The 19,035-nt window shown below is 39.8% G+C and overlaps 1 protein-coding gene across 2 annotated transcripts; it reads left to right on the forward strand.

Moving 5' to 3' along the window:
* Positions 1-851: 851 nt before the first annotated feature.
* On the forward strand, positions 852-3,807 carry CYTL1 (cytokine like 1). Of its 2 annotated transcripts, none has more exons than XM_068189240.1 (4): positions 852-1,148; positions 1,258-1,302; positions 2,667-2,795; positions 2,983-3,807. In XM_068189240.1, the coding sequence occupies exons 1-4, from the start codon at positions 1,008-1,010 to the stop codon at positions 3,064-3,066; spliced, it is 399 nt and encodes a 132-aa protein (XP_068045341.1). In that variant the 5' UTR covers positions 852-1,007; the 3' UTR covers positions 3,067-3,807. The 2 variants fall into 2 exon arrangements, with proteins under 2 accessions (XP_068045341.1, XP_068045342.1); XM_068189241.1 differs by having other exon boundaries at positions 974-1,151; positions 2,983-3,804.
* The last annotated feature ends 15,228 nt before the right edge of the window (positions 3,808-19,035 follow it).

A 19,035-nucleotide genomic window follows, 5' to 3' on the forward strand; every position in this document is an offset into this window, starting at 1 on the left:
CCCCAGCAGCCATCACAAGCACTACTGTTTTGATTGACAAATTGTGAATAATAGAATCATGGAATGGCTCGTTTTGGAAACAACTTTAAAAATCATCTCGTTCCAACCACACTGTCATGGATGGGGACACCTTCCAGTAGACCAGGTTGCTTGCTCAGAATGCAATCCAACCAAGCCTTCAACACTTCCAGATGGGGCATCCACAAATTCTAGAGGCAACCTGTTCCAGTGCCTCACCAACCTCACAGGAAAAAATTTCTTCCTAATATCTAGCCTAAACCTACTCTTTTTCAGTTTGAAGCCATTCCCCCTTGTCATGTCACTACCTGCCCTTGTAAAAAGTTCCTTTCTATCTTTCTTGTAGGCTTCCTTCAAATTCTGGAAGGCTGTAATTAGGTCACCCTGACATTTTCTCTTCTCCAGGCAGAACAATCCCAATTCTGTTAGCCTTTCCTCATAGGAGAGCTGCTCCATCCCTTTAATCAACTTGATGGCCTCCTCTGGACTCCCTGCAACAGGTCCATGTCCTTCCTGTGCTGGGAAAGTTTGCTCTTTGGAAGGATTTCTCTCTATCTGCAGCCTTTGTAGCCCCACAGCTCAGAGGAGAGACGCATGTGCCAGAGCACATGCAGGATGAGGGCCTATGACACTTTGAGAGCCCTGTGCTTTTTCTTACACGTATTTCTGTTGTTTGGGATGCTCACTATGTTGTTTTCTTTCTGGAATGAAAAGAGCTAGTGGTGTTTGTTTTCACTACCCTCATTCCCTCTTTCCCTGCTCTGGGCAGGAAAGCGCTTGCAGTTCTGCCTCATAGGTTGGCAGGAAATTTAAGACGGCAGCAAGCTGCTGCTCGGACCACCCCCAGACTTTTCTTCCTGTTCATGCAGGAGACTATTTAATTGAGACCTGATTTGTCCAGCTCACTCGTTGATGCTCAGCAGTACCTACCTAACCAGTAGGAGTGATTTTTTCCCTCCCTTCCTCCTCTTTTGGGCAAACTCTCCGCAATGAAGATGCTGCTGCTCCTGATTGCTGTGCTCTCTGCTGCCCTGCTAGCCAGCGCAGCCCCTCCAACTTGCTACTCGAGGGTGTTGTCTCTGAGCAAGGAAATCACAGAGTCCTTTAAGGAGCTGCAGACCTCCAAGACTGTGGTGAGTCCACCTAAAAACTGCTCCTGCACAGACACCGCAGGTTGCCGCTTTTGACAGAGATTTCTCTCAAAACAAAATTGCAACGAGTCTTTCCTCCTTCCCGCAGGACTCGTGCGTGGAGATGCTGCCCAGGCTGTACTTGGACATACACGTAAGTTTGCACACTTCTTTCTTACTGTTGTGCAGTAAAAGCAGTTAATGAAAAGTGAGAATAACTCTCAATATTATACCCCAGAGGAGTGATTTTAAAGGATTTTTAAAAGTTTAATTAACTAGATAGATGAGTGACAAAAAAAAATAAAGCCAGTTTGAATCTTATTAAAATCCCAAAAGACTTTCTGAGATTTTACTTGATTTAAAAAATTAAAATTAGGAAATCAATGTTTTTAAGTTAGTACCATATGTACACAATTAATTTACTGTGACAGAGCCTTTTCAGAAGCTAAATAAGTGCAACAAAATGTTGAATAATAGTGTAAAAGAAGAAATGTAGAATTAACTTTCTTCACTTAATAAATCTACTTCATTTTATATCCTGATTGGTTTTTGGCATTTAGTTTTAATAAAAAGCAGTACAGGAATACCTTGCTGGCTTTTTCTCTTTTAAAGAGCTACTTGTTGAATACAGAAAGGAAAAATGTGCCTGAGGATATGGAAGTGTGATACTGAGAAAAAAAAGCTATAGCTGTCTCCCAGCTAAGAAAAAATAACCTGCACACACAGTTAGTGTCCTACTGTTCTGTAGTGGGGTATTTGATATGTTTTGCTTCTTTTTCCAGTGTTGAACAGAGTAGATAAAAAATAGAAAATATCAGACAAAACAAATTTCTGACACACTTTTCCATAAGCAACTACACCAAGTCTTGTAATTCAGGACATTCTAGATACCAATTCCAGAGCTGCCAGTGTCTCACATCATGACAAAGACCAAGACATGTGATTCCGGTGCCTCAGTTTCCCTGGCTTTAAAGCAAAAGCTGGTATATTTATTTACCTTCTTCACAAGGAGAATGTGAAATTCATGTTGTCTGTTTTTTATTTTGATAACACAAAGTTTGAGGTAAAAATTACTTCAAAAAAAACAGGACTGGTCACAGTTTATCCTGTTGTACAGGAATAGAGGAATCAAGTCTGTGAGATCTCAATAATCTCTTCATCTGCTAAATCAGGTGCTCTCTAAAAAGTGAGATAGTGCACCTACTCTGTAGAACACTCCACATACTACAGGAGCAGATTTGATTGTATTGGCACTGCTGCCTCCTAAAGCATGTGAGAAATTAGCTGGCAGACTAAGACTGTACATATGCAATTTTCCAAGCAGTTATTTGGACCAAGCATCTTTGTTATAAAATACTGATGATTAATTTGCCTGACTAAAGGTTACATAGATTACATGTACATAGAGGTAGGAATTCAAGGTTCCCACATAGCAGTAAGAATTTTGGAAGTGGTGGACGAGGAACATAAATCTGTATTTGTGCAGGGTTACACAGACCTCTTTTGCATGCTTTGCAGAATTACTGTGTGCTGGCAAAACTCCGTGACTTTGTGGCCTACCCTGGATGTGACAGAGTGGCTGAAGTAAATGATCTGAAGGAAAAAGCCCGGAGCCTGTACACCATCTTGATCTCCTACTGCAGAAGGGTAGGTCAAGATGCATCAACAGGGACAGAGTCCCTGCTTTTAGCCCTGCTTGTCTCCACTAACCACCAAAACTGGATCAGGACCAAGCTTCTCACTGTGCTATCTTCTGCCTTCCTCCTTATAAATCTTACCTTTTTTTTTTTTTTTTTTGTTTGTTTGTTTGTTTGTTTGTTGTTTGTTTCTCCAGGACCTGGTGTTCCTCACTGATGACTGCAATGCTCTGGAAATTCCTATTTCACCTCCCATTGAACACTCCATCACTGAGAGCTAAAAGACAGTTAACCCAAAAGTTATACCTGGGAAAGTTTCAAGGAGACCAAAAGTCAAAATATGTATGTGCAGTCTATAACATTAACAACTAAGGTATTTTTCAAGCACACTAGCAATATAATCTCAGACCTACCCATTTTTCTCTGCCTTGGCAGGAAATGAATTGCATGCCTTGCATACCTACTGAGCTGCTAGGGAACCTACCATGAGGGAGCAGTTTTTCATTTGGCAAGGTACAATATTTCAGCTTAGCCAAATGTATAAAGTATGTTTTGTTTAAACATCAGAAACTAGAATTTTTTTATTTTTACTCTTTTATGAATAACTAGACTCATATATATATTCTCTCTTGACTTAGCTGTTTTTCTTGTACTAGATGGGCATGGAAGGGACCGTATTTGTTTTTCTTAGAATGTTTGATAGAAGAAGAGTGATGCTGTACTGACAGATTTCTCTGCCTGTACAGCTCATATATATATATATATATATGTATATATATATATATATATATATATATATATATCTTGATAGTTTCTGATGTCAGATTTGTGAGAAGAGAGGTGAAAGAAACATGTCTCTGTGGAAAACTAAATAAAAACAATCTTCTAATCCAAGATGCTTGTGTTGCAATATGTCTTTCAAGATCAAGCTGAAAGGTGTCACACTTATAAACTTACTTTTCACAGTCACTTGCAAGTTGTTTTTCCCAGCATAACCTTTGTTTCCATAGCAATGCACACTTTGTTGTGTCGGCATGCTTTGACAGTGTGTAAGTCTCTACTAGTAGAATTTTTCTATACTACAAACAATTTGTTTGATGAAATTAGTGATTTGTTTTTAATCGTATTTCTGGGTTGAGAGATGAATTCTGAGCCAGAGGCTCAGAAAGTCTATTAATATTTCAGAGAGTTTTTTGAGACATAGCCCATATAGTTGAGCCAGTGGGATTAATAAAACTTCCAGACAGTAATTCCAAAGTCATGGGTGTCTTCAGAATGTGCAGCACATGAGACCTTCAAAACCAACCTTTGGTGTCAAGAATAGAAAGTATCTTCCCCATAATCTTGGAAGTAGCTGCTGTTACCTCAGAGTAAGTTCCTTCCCCCAGTGTAAGTAATTCCTCTCTCTCCAGAACAGAATTTGTTGACCGTTCATCGACAGCACTGCCAATGCTGGTGACTTGGTCAGTGATCTCACCATGTTTTATAAAAGCCCCATCTTCCATAACTGGGTGTTTACATGACAAACCTGATGGTACAAATCAACGTTTGACAACTGTTATGTAAAAAAGTGAATAATAAGATTAATTCAAAGCAAAAAGAGTGTTAGGGATGGGCAGGAAAGCATTTTTTCTTCATTATGGAATCACTTTGTTTTGTTGAAACTACTAGTCTGATTTTAGAAATAGAAAATTTGACGGTGCCTTTAAATAGAATAAGGGTGGAAAATCTGACCCCAGGGGGAAGAAATAAACGAGTGCTTTTCTTTCCAGTTTATTTCAATTCTAAGTGTACATTCAAGGACAGTGCCTATCAGACTTTGTAATTCCCTCTTGAAGATCAAGTCCTCATATGCTAACCCTACTAATCCTTCAGATGAGCCATTCTGCCTGCAGTGGTTTCACTCAAGTATCCCTACAAGCATCTGGTAGAGGCAGTAGAAACTCAGCAATCTAATCTTGTACCAGGCTGAACTCAAAAAGGTGCAACAACTCAGATAGTCCTACTATCAGGAAAATCATTGCTTAGTTTGCCTTTCAGAACCCTTCTTTCCAAGCCAACAGCCTCTGTATAAGACCCAATACACTCTAGAAATACCAGTACTTATTTTTCTGCATCACCTGGACATGCCCAAGGCAAACTCCTTCCACAACAGCCATATTCTGCAATACATTCTGCAATTCATCATGCTAAGAGGCACCTCTTAGCATGCTGGCAGGCAGCCTGGTACCCACAGAAGGAGTGTGTAAGCACTGTCAGGTCCCTGGATCTAGGACAAACACAGGTAGACTTGAACAATTTGCTGTCAGACTCCATGTTCAAATTTTTGCTACCTCTCACCAGGGACTGAGACCCCTCCTGGGGAAGCAAGCAGTGCTGGGATAACATCAAGTTCCATCCACTTCCATAAAAGTACCAAACCCACACCACAGCCCCTGTTTTTCATATCTTTATACAAAGCCAGCCATGGATGAACCCTGCAAGAAAGTGTGGTACAGTCACCACAGGCCATGGTGCTTAGAAGATAACCCAGGGACTGGACAGTACACATGCGTGGAAACTGGCAGCAGAAGCTGTTAGTTTTTGGCTGTTTTTTGCCACCTCCAGATGTCACAGGTTTTAAAGATTGGCCTGTTGTAAAGCTTGTATTGGCACTTGGCAAGCAAACTGCAGAGCAAGATGTGTTTCCTCTCCTGCAGAAGCCCATACCACAGTACCTAGAACCAGACCCTGGGTAAACGTGCTGGTAACTGTGGCACTTCTGCTGCTTTCCTCCCCAGGGACACACACTCTATGAAATTGAGTATTTGATGAAGATTTTCTCATGGATCTTCTCAAAACTCCTCTTTATTGAGGCTAATAAGCCTTCCCTAGACATTTTGATGAAACGCGTGATCCTAACTACAGATTTCTCCCGTGATGTTCCCATTCCTTCAATCATCTTCCAAGTATATTTTCACTTCTTTCAAGCTGGTTACTTCTGTGAAGAAAATGCAACCTAATTTATTTAGTACTAAATATCTTGCAAGAAGTCTTTGGAATTGGAAACAGACTAGAAAGCATTGTTTTATTTGCAGTGTCTTTGTTCGTAACTTTAGCTTTTTCATGACTGACAGGGCCATGCTCTGCAGTACACTCAGCATGGCTGCTTACCAACAGCTGTTCTGCACTGGTACATCCTAGTTCTGCAGAAGCTACAAAAAGCAAGTTGGTGCTTTGGGGACTGTACATACTTGAATGGACTTTAAAAGCCTATCCCCATTTGCAGGTGCTGTATATTTTATTCCCAGAATCAGGTTTTTCTGGTCGTTGGTGGGTTTTTACAAGTATATTCCCTATGGCTTATGCTGTGACTCTCTCTATGTCTCATATGATATTTTAAATGGAAAGTGTGCTGGGAGCAAAGCTATGCTCTTTCAGATCATGGTAACCTCCTGTCATTCAGGATATCATTCTTAATAAGATTTGTGATTAGATGAAATCTTTTTATGAACAATGTATTTTTCCAGGTTTTCACAGTCCAGGGGCAAAAAAACCCCCACTGATAAAGAGATATAATCCACTTGTAATTTGGCAAGAAAACATCCACCTCTCCTTTTCAGTACAACATTGAGTTTACCAATTTTTTAAGTCACCAGGTATATAAGGAGCAGTGGAGCCCGAGCATTCATGCAGCTGAGCATTTATTCCTGCAACACAGCAATCCAGACTCATTAGGGCTCTGGCCAACAAGGGAGATTGTGAAGGGATTAAAAAGGACATATTTGTTGTAATGTGCCAACTGGCATCTTGCCTAGCTATTGCAGAATATTACTATAAGCACATCATTAAGAAACTGCACTCAGTTTGTGCAGTTTAGGGAAGAACTGTGGAAAGACAAAGCATCTGTTCCATTTTCTTGCCTGTTGAAGGAGGTTTGTTGGAAGGAGCAGTCAATCCTAGGAATAGGGTTTCTTTTGGAGACTTCTCTGGCTCTGGAAGAAGCCTCACTAAAGACCTAGCATAGGAGTGCTAAACTCTCCCCTATATTATATGGAATCCCAAGATCTGGGGTACTGTGTTTGCAAAACTATTAAAAAATCAATTTCCAATTTTGCCAAAAATTCATAGATCAATTTTACTGGAACCAGCTCCTTTCCCTTCTCTTTTTTTTTTTTCCAGTCAAATTGGCTTTCCATAAGTAGGGACTCTGATCACTTAATTCCTCATACACTGGGTTTTGTGAAATCAGGAAGGATGGCAGACTTCAAACAAATAATTAAGTCATTCAGGGTGATGAGGTTCCACAGGGTAGAATGTGATTTGCTAGTAATTAAAGTGGTACAAATATTATGGTGTTTTTGTTTGTTTGGGGTTTTTTGTTATGAAAAGGGAAAGCATTAATGCAGCATTGAGGAGGAATCTCATCTTTTAGGCTGTACAATTTGAGCAGAGCATTGCTTTGTCCAAACACCACATTTGCAAGTGCCCATTTGTCCATTGCATAATTTCCAATGCTCGTGGTGTTTGGAGGTTGCCTTAGTAGGATTCTGACCTAGATTTTCCAAAAATTTGCTACAATGCTAAAATTGGGTAAATAATGTTACCTTACAAATATTTAACCACTCTACTTGGACCAGTACTTTTATCCACATTAAAATCTTCTCATTTTTGGAGTGTATGGCAGTGCAAGTGAAAATTACAGTGTACAAGCTCCAGCAACTTTATTTGTGCAATCTTTTGGGTTCACAATTTTCTTTTGCTATGGGCAGGAACCCTGTGCCATCTGGAGTAAACAAACCTGTCTGCAAGGGAGCTCTTGGTAACTAAGTCAAAATTGAGAGGCAATGTCCAAAGAAGGGTCATGATCTTATTATCAAGGGATTTTTCAAGTTTCCTCAACATAAGGTAAATGTATATCCTGAGGTGAATAATATAGCAATAAACAGAAAACCAATCAAAATATTTATTTTTCTAATATAAATAACTATATAGATATATACCCTGAAATCTTGTGTCATATTTGCAGATCTGTAAAGAGGGTGTGCTCAGACAGGTTAGAGGATTTTGAAGCCAAACAGATGTGGGGGAAAGAAAAATTTCTCAAAGATGTTTTACAATAGATTGGAATATATTGACTTTACTTCATTAATATTCAAATCTTACAGAAGAAAAAACCAAAGTCATAGAACAAGAAAGAAGCTCAAAATCTCCTACTGCATCCCTTAAGCCCAAGACTAGCCTGGCTATCACAGGTCTTTTCTGGTAGCAGTTGGCTTGAAAGACTTTATAAAACTGTTGATCTAGAAAGCCCACAGAAGTTCAAACCAATCCATTCCAGACCCCCCTTTTGTTACAAAGTTTTACCAGGAACCCAATTTTCCCTCTCAAAGTTTAAACCCTTTGCTTTCAGATTTATTCATCACAGAAATGGGGATTGGATTGTTATTTCTTGTCTTTGCAACAGATGCTAGTTGAAAGACTTCAGTCTCTCTCTCCCTATTCTACAAATCAAATTCTTTCAATCTTTCTTCATTGATCAGAGGTCTAGGAAATACTTCTTGTTGCCTTTCTTTTATCTCTATTCACTTGTTTCCCATCTTTTTTGGAGCACAGTGCTTGACATTAAATATAGACACCCAGCTGGGGTTTTATCAATGTCAAGTAATGTAGGAAGAAAGATTTATTGGTATTGCCATGAAAACAGTATATTACAAAGGAAAAATTATCTCCAACTATTTGGAGACAATGTTTCACTTTTTTATTTAAATTTTAAAATGAAGATAGAAAGAGTACAAGTTGTCCTCATTGCTCCATAAAAAAAGAAAATGTTTGGGGGAAAACAGACGAAAAAAAAACAATGGGTAATGAAATACAATGGCTGCTCCTTTTGCTGTCCTGTCCTAACTAGTAAACACTTGCCTTCCTAATCAGAGTGGCTGCAGTCATGTCACTCCTTGGCAATGGTGCCTGGTCCATGCTATCCCCTAGAACACATCCAAAACTTGTTTGGAAGGGTGACATCTGTCCCAGGTCAAAACTGTGCCCAGAACTGTTATAACAATTCCCAAGTATAGCCAAGCATGCTTCAATACCTGGAATGTTCCTAACACTGGGCAAATGAATAACTGATTTTGGAGCACAGTGTTTCAGTTGTTCTCCTGGGAAGAGCTGTGCTTTTCAAATTGTTATTGCATTCCATATTATTACTGAGTTCAAACACAAATCCTGAAGTAGTGAAAGGAATAGACCGCAGATCTTCCCAGCCTTCTGATGACTTTCTCATTGGATAAGTACCAGATAAATGAGTTAGAAAGGTGTTACTACTACTGAGAGAAAAAGGGAAGCAAGAACACAATTTTTAGCAAACCAAGGTCAAACAGAACACTAATGACTTAGAAAGGAAAAAAAAAGTTATTGGAACATCACAACCTTTTTTGTTTGTTTCTTTTTCACTGTTTAATACAGAGGGATCTTTTTCTGCAGTTGCAGAAATAAAACTTTTTTTTCCCACTGTGAGTTCTCTGAGGTCCATAAGTGCTTGGCTGTTCCTGTCTTCTTATGACAGCTAGACAGTCAGGAGATGTGGGCTTGGAAAGCATGTTGTTTATCAAAAATTTTTCCTTGATCAGGACACAGAGGCCAGGTCAAGGAAGAAAAGAAATACACTCAGGCTGTTCTATAGCCTCCCTCTTCTAGGGAATAGGTCAGTAGCCATACATCCAGGAATTTTTTGCATTTGATGCCACAAAGCAGAACAATCTGTCTCTTAGTTGCTGTGAAGTATACTGCTTGTCTTACTGTCCTCTGAATTTTTAATAATGAGCCATAATTGATTTGTAAGTTTTTTTAAAAGACCTGCAAACTCAGTCCTTGACTAAAACATGTCATGAGTACCTTTTGTTCAGCCTTTATGCTCACCAGATTGTACAGCCTGAGCCTGACCCACATCCAGCTGGCGCAGGTCAGAGCTGGGGAAGCCATACCTTTCTTCACTTCCTTCTTTTATTCTCTTCAAACACTACTGTCTCATTTGCTTTAAGTATCTGAGTGTGTCATGATGAAGAAGTCCTAGGAGTCTGTCCTAGCCCTAGAGCACCTAGCTCTGTATTCTGAGCTTTGCCAAGCTTGTACAGATACCAAAGAAAGTCTGTGGCCAAATTACTTGGAGCATGGGGTACATACATGGTCCCTGAAATCCTCTGCATTAAAGGTAAAAAATGCCATGAAGTGATACAAGAGAAAGAAAGAATGCTAGAGCATCACTGTTGCAGGAGAAGGACGGCTGGGTAAACTTCCACCGTGGCCTCAAGAGCACACAGAAGGTCAGAGCCACATCTTCCCCTTCTCCAACACGCCAACCTGCTGCTCAGCACTTGTGAGAACAAATGGGCTTATCCAACTGCCTGAAATAAACTTGACATAACCTTGTCATTTTGCCATGACTTACAGAGTCAAAAATTTTCAGCTGATTCTGAAGGTCATTTGGTCATTTTTGCTGAACAGAGACCAGACAATGGTGATAGGAATAAAGAAAAACTAGGTAAGAATATCCTGCCTCCTTGGTTTATTCAAAGAAAGATACTTAAATTTCCACAAAACTGTTTTCTTCAATCAGAGCAAATTCATCAATCTTGCTCCAGTCTCCTGTAATAGCATTTTATCACTTATGGCCTAATAAAGCAGACTTGTGCAGAAGAGAAATTATGCAAATAAAATAATTCCTAATCATCACTGTCTTCAAAGGAGGACAAGAAAAAGTTGCTTTCAAAATAATCTATTGATAAGGATAAGTCTACTATTAGGCTTTCTCAGTCATCTCTTTATTCACACAGTAATTGCTTTCAACTTAGAATTTTTTATCAGCATGGCATAAAAATCTGGATAGAGGTGTAGACAGGTGAAGAAAAGATCATGAAATATTTTATCTACATTAATTACACTTCATAATACCTCTGACAACTCAGAAAAAGATTATTAAGTTGAGGCATCTAAATAGACTGCTTATTTTGTTATTTAAATGTGGTTTTGAGCATGTGTGTATGAACACTGTAGCACAAACAGCTAGCCTAGAATCGGACAGCAAATTGATGACAGTGACAAAAATAAAACAGATGCCTTTTGAGCTTTCTCCTCCAGCACTCTGAGCAGTAACTCCAGCACATCCTCACACCGTCTGGGTGTGGCATTTTACATGGCAATCAAATAAATTGCTATTTTATTGCTCTTGGCAAGCTTTTGACTAAAGCTGGGTTTGTAGTCCAAATTTAAAATGCATTATTATATGTGCCAGAACCACTGTGAAGAAATATTTCCTCCATGTTAAAACTATTGTCAAGCCAAAGAAAGGTCAGCCTATTCTCTGTAATACTCTCACAGTGACTTGCATGGGACTCATGACATTCAAAAACAAAGACATGATGGTCACAGCAAAATGTACTTTACAAATTGTTTTTTGGAAAGAACAAAATCCAGAATTCAGCAGCAAACAATAACTTCAGAACAGCCATGGATTCCTTAAAAATGTTGAAATCCTGAAGAACAATAACAAACTGTTTAAGCTGGATCACTAAAAGCACAGTAATTCATTATTAATGTCTTCAAAAGCCAATTCTGCAGCCCCCACCACTGAGACCATATGATGTAAGTGTCTCCATACACATGGCATGTTTAGAGGAGTCAGACATCAAGATAGGCTCCACACTTCTACTCTCTTTTACCTGGGCAATCAAATGTGCAGCCCCCGCCTGCACCCAACAAAATGCAATTTCATACAGTGCCACTGTACAGCTGATGAAAGTCAAGAGTCCAGCCAGGATCGGGGTTGACAAATCTAATTAAAAATGAGGGAAAGAAATCAACACATATAAGAGATGTTAACTATGTTACTGTAAGTTAACACTAGTATTATAAGTGTGATTGGTACTGACTGTAATGACATGTTATTGAAAATTTAGGGTAGAGATCAAGTAATGGATCCTAGTAAACAGGAAGCTCTAGCAGGCAGCAATATTTCCTTTTATGCAACTGTGCAGACTAATCAATACCAGGATCTTACACAAATGTGCAGTGTAGTTAAAGGAATGTTCTACCATACTGCAATTGCTGTGGGACCTAAAAGAAGACCCTCAGGAGGGGATGTACCCATAAACATCCTGTCCTTTCTCCATCACACAAACCCTTGCATGACTTGGCACTATGCTAAAACTTATGCAATGAGCACAAAGGGTCTGCACTGATCATAGATTTGTTTAAAAAATCTTTCTAGCTTCTATGACTGCTACTTGAAGCAAGTCGATCTGTTAAGTTGTAAGTAACCCTTGTTCATTGCCTGTTCAATCTGGAAAATGGATGCTGTGTCTCAGCATCTGAGTCATTGAGCTGGACTCAAAAAAAAAAAAAACACAGCAGAAACACTCCTATCAAATTTTGGAACTGAATGCTACCTAAGTTTTAACAGCACATTTGCAGTGAAAACAGTGAAGTTGGCAGTAATAACTCACACCTTTCAACTCTGTTTTTTTCCTAAGCATAAGCTCCCCCTTAAAAGACAGTATGCTGGTTGGTTCAAACAGGTTTTACAATCAGGATTTTGGCATTTCACCATTTTTGCTTTTCATCTGTTAATTTATGACTCAATTCACCAGGTCAGATTGCAAAGTCAGATAGCTGCTGCATGGACTGTTTTTGTCTTCTTCATTCCACTTAGAATCATTGATTTTGAAATCTGCCTCTCTACAGCTGACGCAGGGTTTATTATTAACAATAACCAGACAGATTCTGATGCTACTTGATGCTGACGATAGCTTTGGATAAATTGGAGGAAGATTGCTGCAATACAAGAAAGCACGAAGATGAACTTTGTAAGTCTGGAGTATGGAAAGTTTATTGCCATATTTCATTTCTCTTTGCTGGAAGACACATGAACTCCAAGAGATAAATTTGTCCCAAATGTGCAGAAAACAGTGCATCTCATAAAAACTGAGTTAATTTATCCTTTCAGTCAATTCCCATAAATAAACTCCGAAAAATGTGATTTATTAGTATCCTATTATATAATGAAAGTTGCAGACTGTAAATCTATTCCCCTTAAAATTATATTCCCTGTGCTCCACACTTTTCAAAGAGGGTATCTTCACCCATGCTAAAGCAAGAGCACCTAAAGGCCTGCATAGGTGACCAAGGAGATCCTGTCAAAACTCAAATATAAAAATAAAGCTCACATGAGGTGACACTGGGGTCAGAAGACCCAGGAGGAATATACAGGCACTGTCTGAGCAATCTGAGACAGGGTTAGGCAATACAAAGCTCGTACTGAATCTGGCAAGGGATTGTAAGGGGTTCTACAGGTCCATGAACCTGCCTTCTACAGCAGCATGGAGTCACTGCTGGAAGAGCAGGAGGCAAAGCTGGAGGCAAAGGTACTCACTGCCTTTTTCATCTTACTGGTAAGATCAGACTTCAGAAATCTCAGGCCTCAGAGACCAGTAGGCACATCTGGAGCCAAGAAAACTTACTCTGAGGGGACAAGAGTTACGTGAGGAATATTTACATGATATGGACCTACTTAAGTCTGTGCAGCATGGTGGGTTTCACTTGTGAGTGCTGAGGGTTAGTGTCATTGCAAGGCCACTCTCAATTATCTTTGAAAAGTTGTGGTGTTTGTGGGAGGTTTCCAAGGACCAGAAGAGAGTAAAAGTTATTCCTATCTTTGAGTAGGTAAAAAGAATTTGTGAAATTGCAGGTTGGTTGACGTAACTTCCATCCCTGAGAAAGTGCTCCTGAAAACTATTTCCAAACATATAATGGGAAAGTAGGGGATATGGTTGGTTGGGATTTATGATGGGGAAAATCAAGTTTAACAATCCTGATGGACAACCAGCTGATGAGAACAGTGGGTGAGAGGAAAACAGAGGATTCTGTTTACCTCAAACTCAAAAAGGCTTTCCCAAAATCAAAGACAAACAGGCACACAAACCTAGAAAAATAAACAATAAGATGGATTGAAAAGTGGATAAATTGCCAGGTTCAAAGGGCTATTATTAGCAGAATGAGAGGCTGGCCACTAGTGGCATACCTCAAGGGTTAATGCTGGGGCCAACAGTTCGTTCTGTTGTACAAGGTCCACACCTGGAGAGGAGCAACCCCAGGCACAAGAGCGCAGACCAAGAGTCCAGAAAGAAGCTTTGTAGAAAAGGACCTGGAAATGCTGGTGGACACCAGATTAAACACACACCAACAATTCCCAGCTGTGGCTGCAATGGAAAGAGCGCTGCCAACAGCTTGATGGAAGTGATCCTTCCCCTCTGCTTCCCTCACTCACTCCTACTGTGAGGGTGGTCAGACGCTGGGACAGACTGACCAGAGAAACTGGAGAGTTTCCATCTTTGTGGATATTTGAAGTGTAACTGGGCAGGGCCCTCAGAAACATTTTCTAGCTGATTCTGCTTTGAGCATGTGAGGTGTATTAGACTTTCTCCAAATCCAAACCTTTCTGTGATTCTGCAATGACATCCATGTGTTTTTGCAGGCACATGCTCCTGATGAGCATCTCTAAGGAATACAGGTTAGTGCAGCTTTACCAAAGCCATCTGAAAGGTTTATTCAGTTCTCAGCAAAGGACTCCATTAAAAGGTAGTTTATATAACAGACTCCACCAGTGCAGTTTTTCTTCTTAAAACCTTTTCCTCCAAACTATTCGTTTCTCTGACAGAAGGACTAAATATAGACTTGGTCAGAAGAAAGTTGCAGTAGTCCAATCTATTTAAGCAGCTCATGTGGGATTTTCCATTTACAAGAGCTCTTTCCTGATTTTTACACTTGCAAACAGCTTTCTGTTAAGTCCAGCTTGGAAAGGCAGAAACAGTTACTTCTGTCATAGAAGTGAGGAGGGTGGGGAGACCTGAATGCTGTCTTTATTTGGAGGATAGACATCTTCCTTGAGAACAGAAAAACAAACTGAAAAAGCCCACAATTACTCTTCAAGAGCACAGAGGTGAGGAGCAATTGAAAGGGCTTATTCCATGAGTTGCTGCCTTCCCATGCTCAATCACTTCCCTTTCCCTTCTGTTCTGTGACTGTATACTCAGCATTAGAAATATTCCTCCAGGGAAGACACTCTATTTCCTTTTCTCTCCTTTTTTAATTAACTTCCTCATCAAGTCTCAACAAAGAGATTTAAGATATCAAAGGCAGAACCATCACCACCTCTTGGCAGCATAGGATGATTCTGATGGCCCTAAAGCTCAAATTGTATCTTTCCCTCAATAAAAGGAATAGTGTGTTGATGTGGTTCCATAGTGAACACAAGGGCTGGATGGCCCACCAAAAAAATTTGTCACCAATTATCACCTGTTACTACCTTGTTTAATGACTGTGGGCTCAGCTCAACAAATTAGATAGATAGTTATTCATTAAATCTATATTTGAATGTTAGGCTGATTTGGAAAGGATTTTACAACACAGCATAGAATGAGCTTCTAACTGGATATTACAGAAGAGTTTTGTGGGAAAATGTGTTCTCAGGCAATGTACCAAAGTAAGGTGGGCCTATTTTTACTTAATCCCCTTATTAAAACTAATGGTTTATGCTGTTCCAGTAAGAGAATAACAGCAGCAAGATTACATAAAATATTCTCCTGAATGATATTAATCTTTTTGTATCTAGGGAAATCAAAGTCTCTTTTCTCCAAGTACATAAATGTTGAGATCATCCAGGGGGCTATTAATAAGTCAACGTTTATGAATTCTAGAAGTACCTTGTAGACCAATAAATTGGAGGAATCTTGCAACTGAACCATTCTTTGCAGATATGTGGGTAATAATACCTTTGTGGGTAGTAATCCCTTTGAATTCAAGAGATTATTTTGAAGAGAAAAGTTACCCAGTACCCCAACACTAAACTTTCCAAAGGTTAAACACACAAATACCTTGAACGAGATTGGGTACAAGCATCTCAAGAATTGTATCATTGTATTAGAAGCTGTCAGGAAAGTGTGAATAAAATTGATATCCACTGTAAAAGACTGGAAAAAGCTTAAAAAATTTAGAGACTATTATGTGTCCTACCATTGAGGAAAAAAGTGTAGGCAAGAAATAAGGCATTTGCACAACTGTTACTAAATCAAACAGTTTCTGCAATCACCAACAGAGATGAGTCCCGCTGTGTATATCAAATTTACTTGTGGTCTAAACAACATACCTAGAAAAAAGCTAACAGATGTATTTGCTTCAATTTTAGAGATTTCTGAGACAGCTTTGATTTCTGAAAAGTAGAAATTCTAGCTTTGTATGGTCACATCCAGAAGAGCAGGGTAATTCAATGCTGTTACAGAACCAGGGCAACAGCTTTTGCTCCATCTTCCACTTCCCCCCTCTCCAATACTCGTTTCAGTTAATTGATGCTGATAAATGCCCAGCTTTTGTAAGGAACACATGTACATACTTACATATATGTACATTTTAATTTTTTTCCTCCAAAACCTACTGTTTGTTACTTTAACCATAAACACAACATCCAATCACCTCAATGAGGCAGGATCTCACAGAGGTTTTCTTGTGTGGTAGAGACCACAGAGGAAAATACAGCCTGAGTGCAGCAGAGAAAACAGAAAACAAATGCCCTTTATTCAGTGTCACAGGAGGCAAGACCTGCACAGGCCAAACAAAGAAAAGTCACAGCTGGGGGGCAATCCCATCTTGTTTAGTTGGTTTCAGAGCTGTCATTCTGTGGTCATCATGTTTATACCCACAAAACCTGGAGTATTGCTGTTTGCTTTGAGTCTGGTATTCAATGTTCAAAGCTCCACACTAAGACCAGGTCAAAGTCTAATATGAGCCTGGCAATATCATGACTTAGATGGAGAGAATTAGAAGCTCCATTAAAACAAAGCAAAGCAAAACAAAACAAAGCAAAATGATGCAAAACAAAGCAAGCAAACCCCAACCAACAAAAGAAAAGAAAAGAAAAAAAAAAACCTTTGACCTATAATCCAGCAAATTGATCCATGTAACAGTAAGTAACTTGAAGTTCTGTCAAACCTAATTATTAAGGATAAACTTAGCAAAATTTAAGTTGCAACAACTGAAGAGAACAGTTCACAGAATCCTGTGAACCACACAAGTCCTCTGTTAAACTATTACTCTTGCCTCCACTAATTGGTTTTGGCTTGAGATAAAGATGAGATTTATTCTGCTTTGGAGGCAGCACATTCGTGACAATCCTACTCTAGGAAAGAATCCTACTCTAGGAAAGAGAGTGATTATTGAATATCTGTAGTTCTGCCACTTAAAGCTTCATTTTTTCTTATGCAAATATGTTACTTGAAGCTATCCTATTCCAATTACTGATCTCGCGAAATCAGACACTGGTTAAGGACTTCACTTGCTGCATTTGTGAAACATTTTACATACACTAATCTGACAGAAAAAGGAAAATACATGTAATTTATGGATAGCTCAGAGTGACAAATGCTGGACAAAGCAAAGAAGTACAGGTTGTGTTAAACAATGGATGCTAAGCAATGGATGGTAGAGAGAAAACTTGAGATTGAGAAGAGGGAAGGCTTTTCTAAAAAGAAAAATTAGGAGAGATGGAAACCAGTTCCAACAATCATCTGTCCAGCAAGACAGGCTTAAACTCAGAAAACTGACAGGCTTTCATGGAGTGGCTCTGCAAATCTTCTTTGCCTGGTTTGTGGAGAAAGAAGAAGGTGCTCTTACTGGCATTTATGGGCACATATTGGCCACCATTGCCCTCCTCCTGTGCCTGACACTGACTCAGGCCAGCAAGATCTGTGGAGAAACTCTTGTGGACATCAGCCAGATCCTGAATAGCCTTTGAGGAATTAGTCCTGCTTAAACTGGACAAAAGTGCCCTCCTGCTTCCAAATGTCACCCTATTCCCTCTCCCTACCTCTTCACGTGCTATGCCAGCTTTGCTCCCTGTTACTGTGAAGACTCTTAAAATACTTCTTCCTTATCTCAAGCACCTCTCTTGGATGTAGGCAAAACCACATGCTTTTCAGTAAGAGATGCAAAAATTTCTGTTCTTTAATCACTTAGAATGTGATGACTCCAGTTCCATGGTCCCATAAAGCATTGTCTTTTGCCTCATGTTTTATGAATGAAATCTTTAAAAAACTCATTCATATAAAAAATGCAGCTCTCAACAGTATTTCCCTTCCAGGCTTGCTTGGAGCTAATATTAGATCCAGCCACAAATTCCTGCTAGTTCATAGCCATCAGGGATGGTGGGGAGAAATCCTCCATCTGTTCCCTGACTTTCTAGTCATCCCTTTTCTGCTGAAGGAATTGCTACTGATAGAGAGAACCAAAATTTCCCACTACCCCTGCAGAGAGGAGAGGCAGGATACACATATTTATAAGTGTTTGGGATGCTCAGCTCTCACTCAGGTCTTGTAGGGCCTGAAGCTATTTTATCTCTCCTTCCAAGGATGGAGGGAAGAGTATCCTGTGCAAGCTGTCCTGCACCTCCCCATCCCACCCCCTAGGCTTCTCCTCTTTGCATCGTCACCCTGCAGAGCCCAACTCATGCAGGCTGCTGCAGGAGAAACCACGTTCAAGGAACAATGATAATAAATACAGAGGCACTATCCAGCTCTCCAAGAATGCCAGAAGGAGAACTTCTGTATGCTGATATTTAGTAGTAATGGAACTGATGCGTTTCATTTATCAGCCGGTGTCAGTCCCAAGGAAGAGAATTTGTGCTTGTGATGGATTTTAACCATATGCATGCAACTGATTTTGTTGGGATTTTCCAGCAGCCATACTTTTGTACATGTGCAAATGCCCACTGGATCCAGAGCAAACACAAACAACCCTGACACAGCTGAAGTCCCACTTCCACCAGCTGCTGAAGACAGCCAAGGAGCAGCTCTGGCTGTAATACAAGTTGGCAGAGTTCAAGGGTGGAAAGGATAAAACCACGTGGTGGCTTTGTTCTGTTGTGGCAACACCAGCAGTAGGTAGGCAGGAAGGATGTTGACCAGCTCTCCCTACGCATACATGCCTATTCAACATGTGAGTTGGTAAGATTTCCCTGTCATTTTTCATATACATTGTCATGATTTAACCCCAACCAGCAACAAAGGCACACACAGCCACTCACTCACTTCCCACCACTGGGATGGAGGAGAGAACCAATAGAGTAAAAGTGAGAAAACTGGTGGGTTGAGATAAAAGCAGTGTAATAGGAAAGCAAAAGTTTTGCATGGAAGCAAAGCAAAACAACGAGTTCATTCTCTGATCCC

The sequence above is a fragment of the Anomalospiza imberbis genome, chromosome 4, assembly GCF_031753505.1.
Source record: "Anomalospiza imberbis isolate Cuckoo-Finch-1a 21T00152 chromosome 4, ASM3175350v1, whole genome shotgun sequence".
Taxonomy (NCBI): Eukaryota; Metazoa; Chordata; class Aves; order Passeriformes; family Viduidae; genus Anomalospiza; species Anomalospiza imberbis.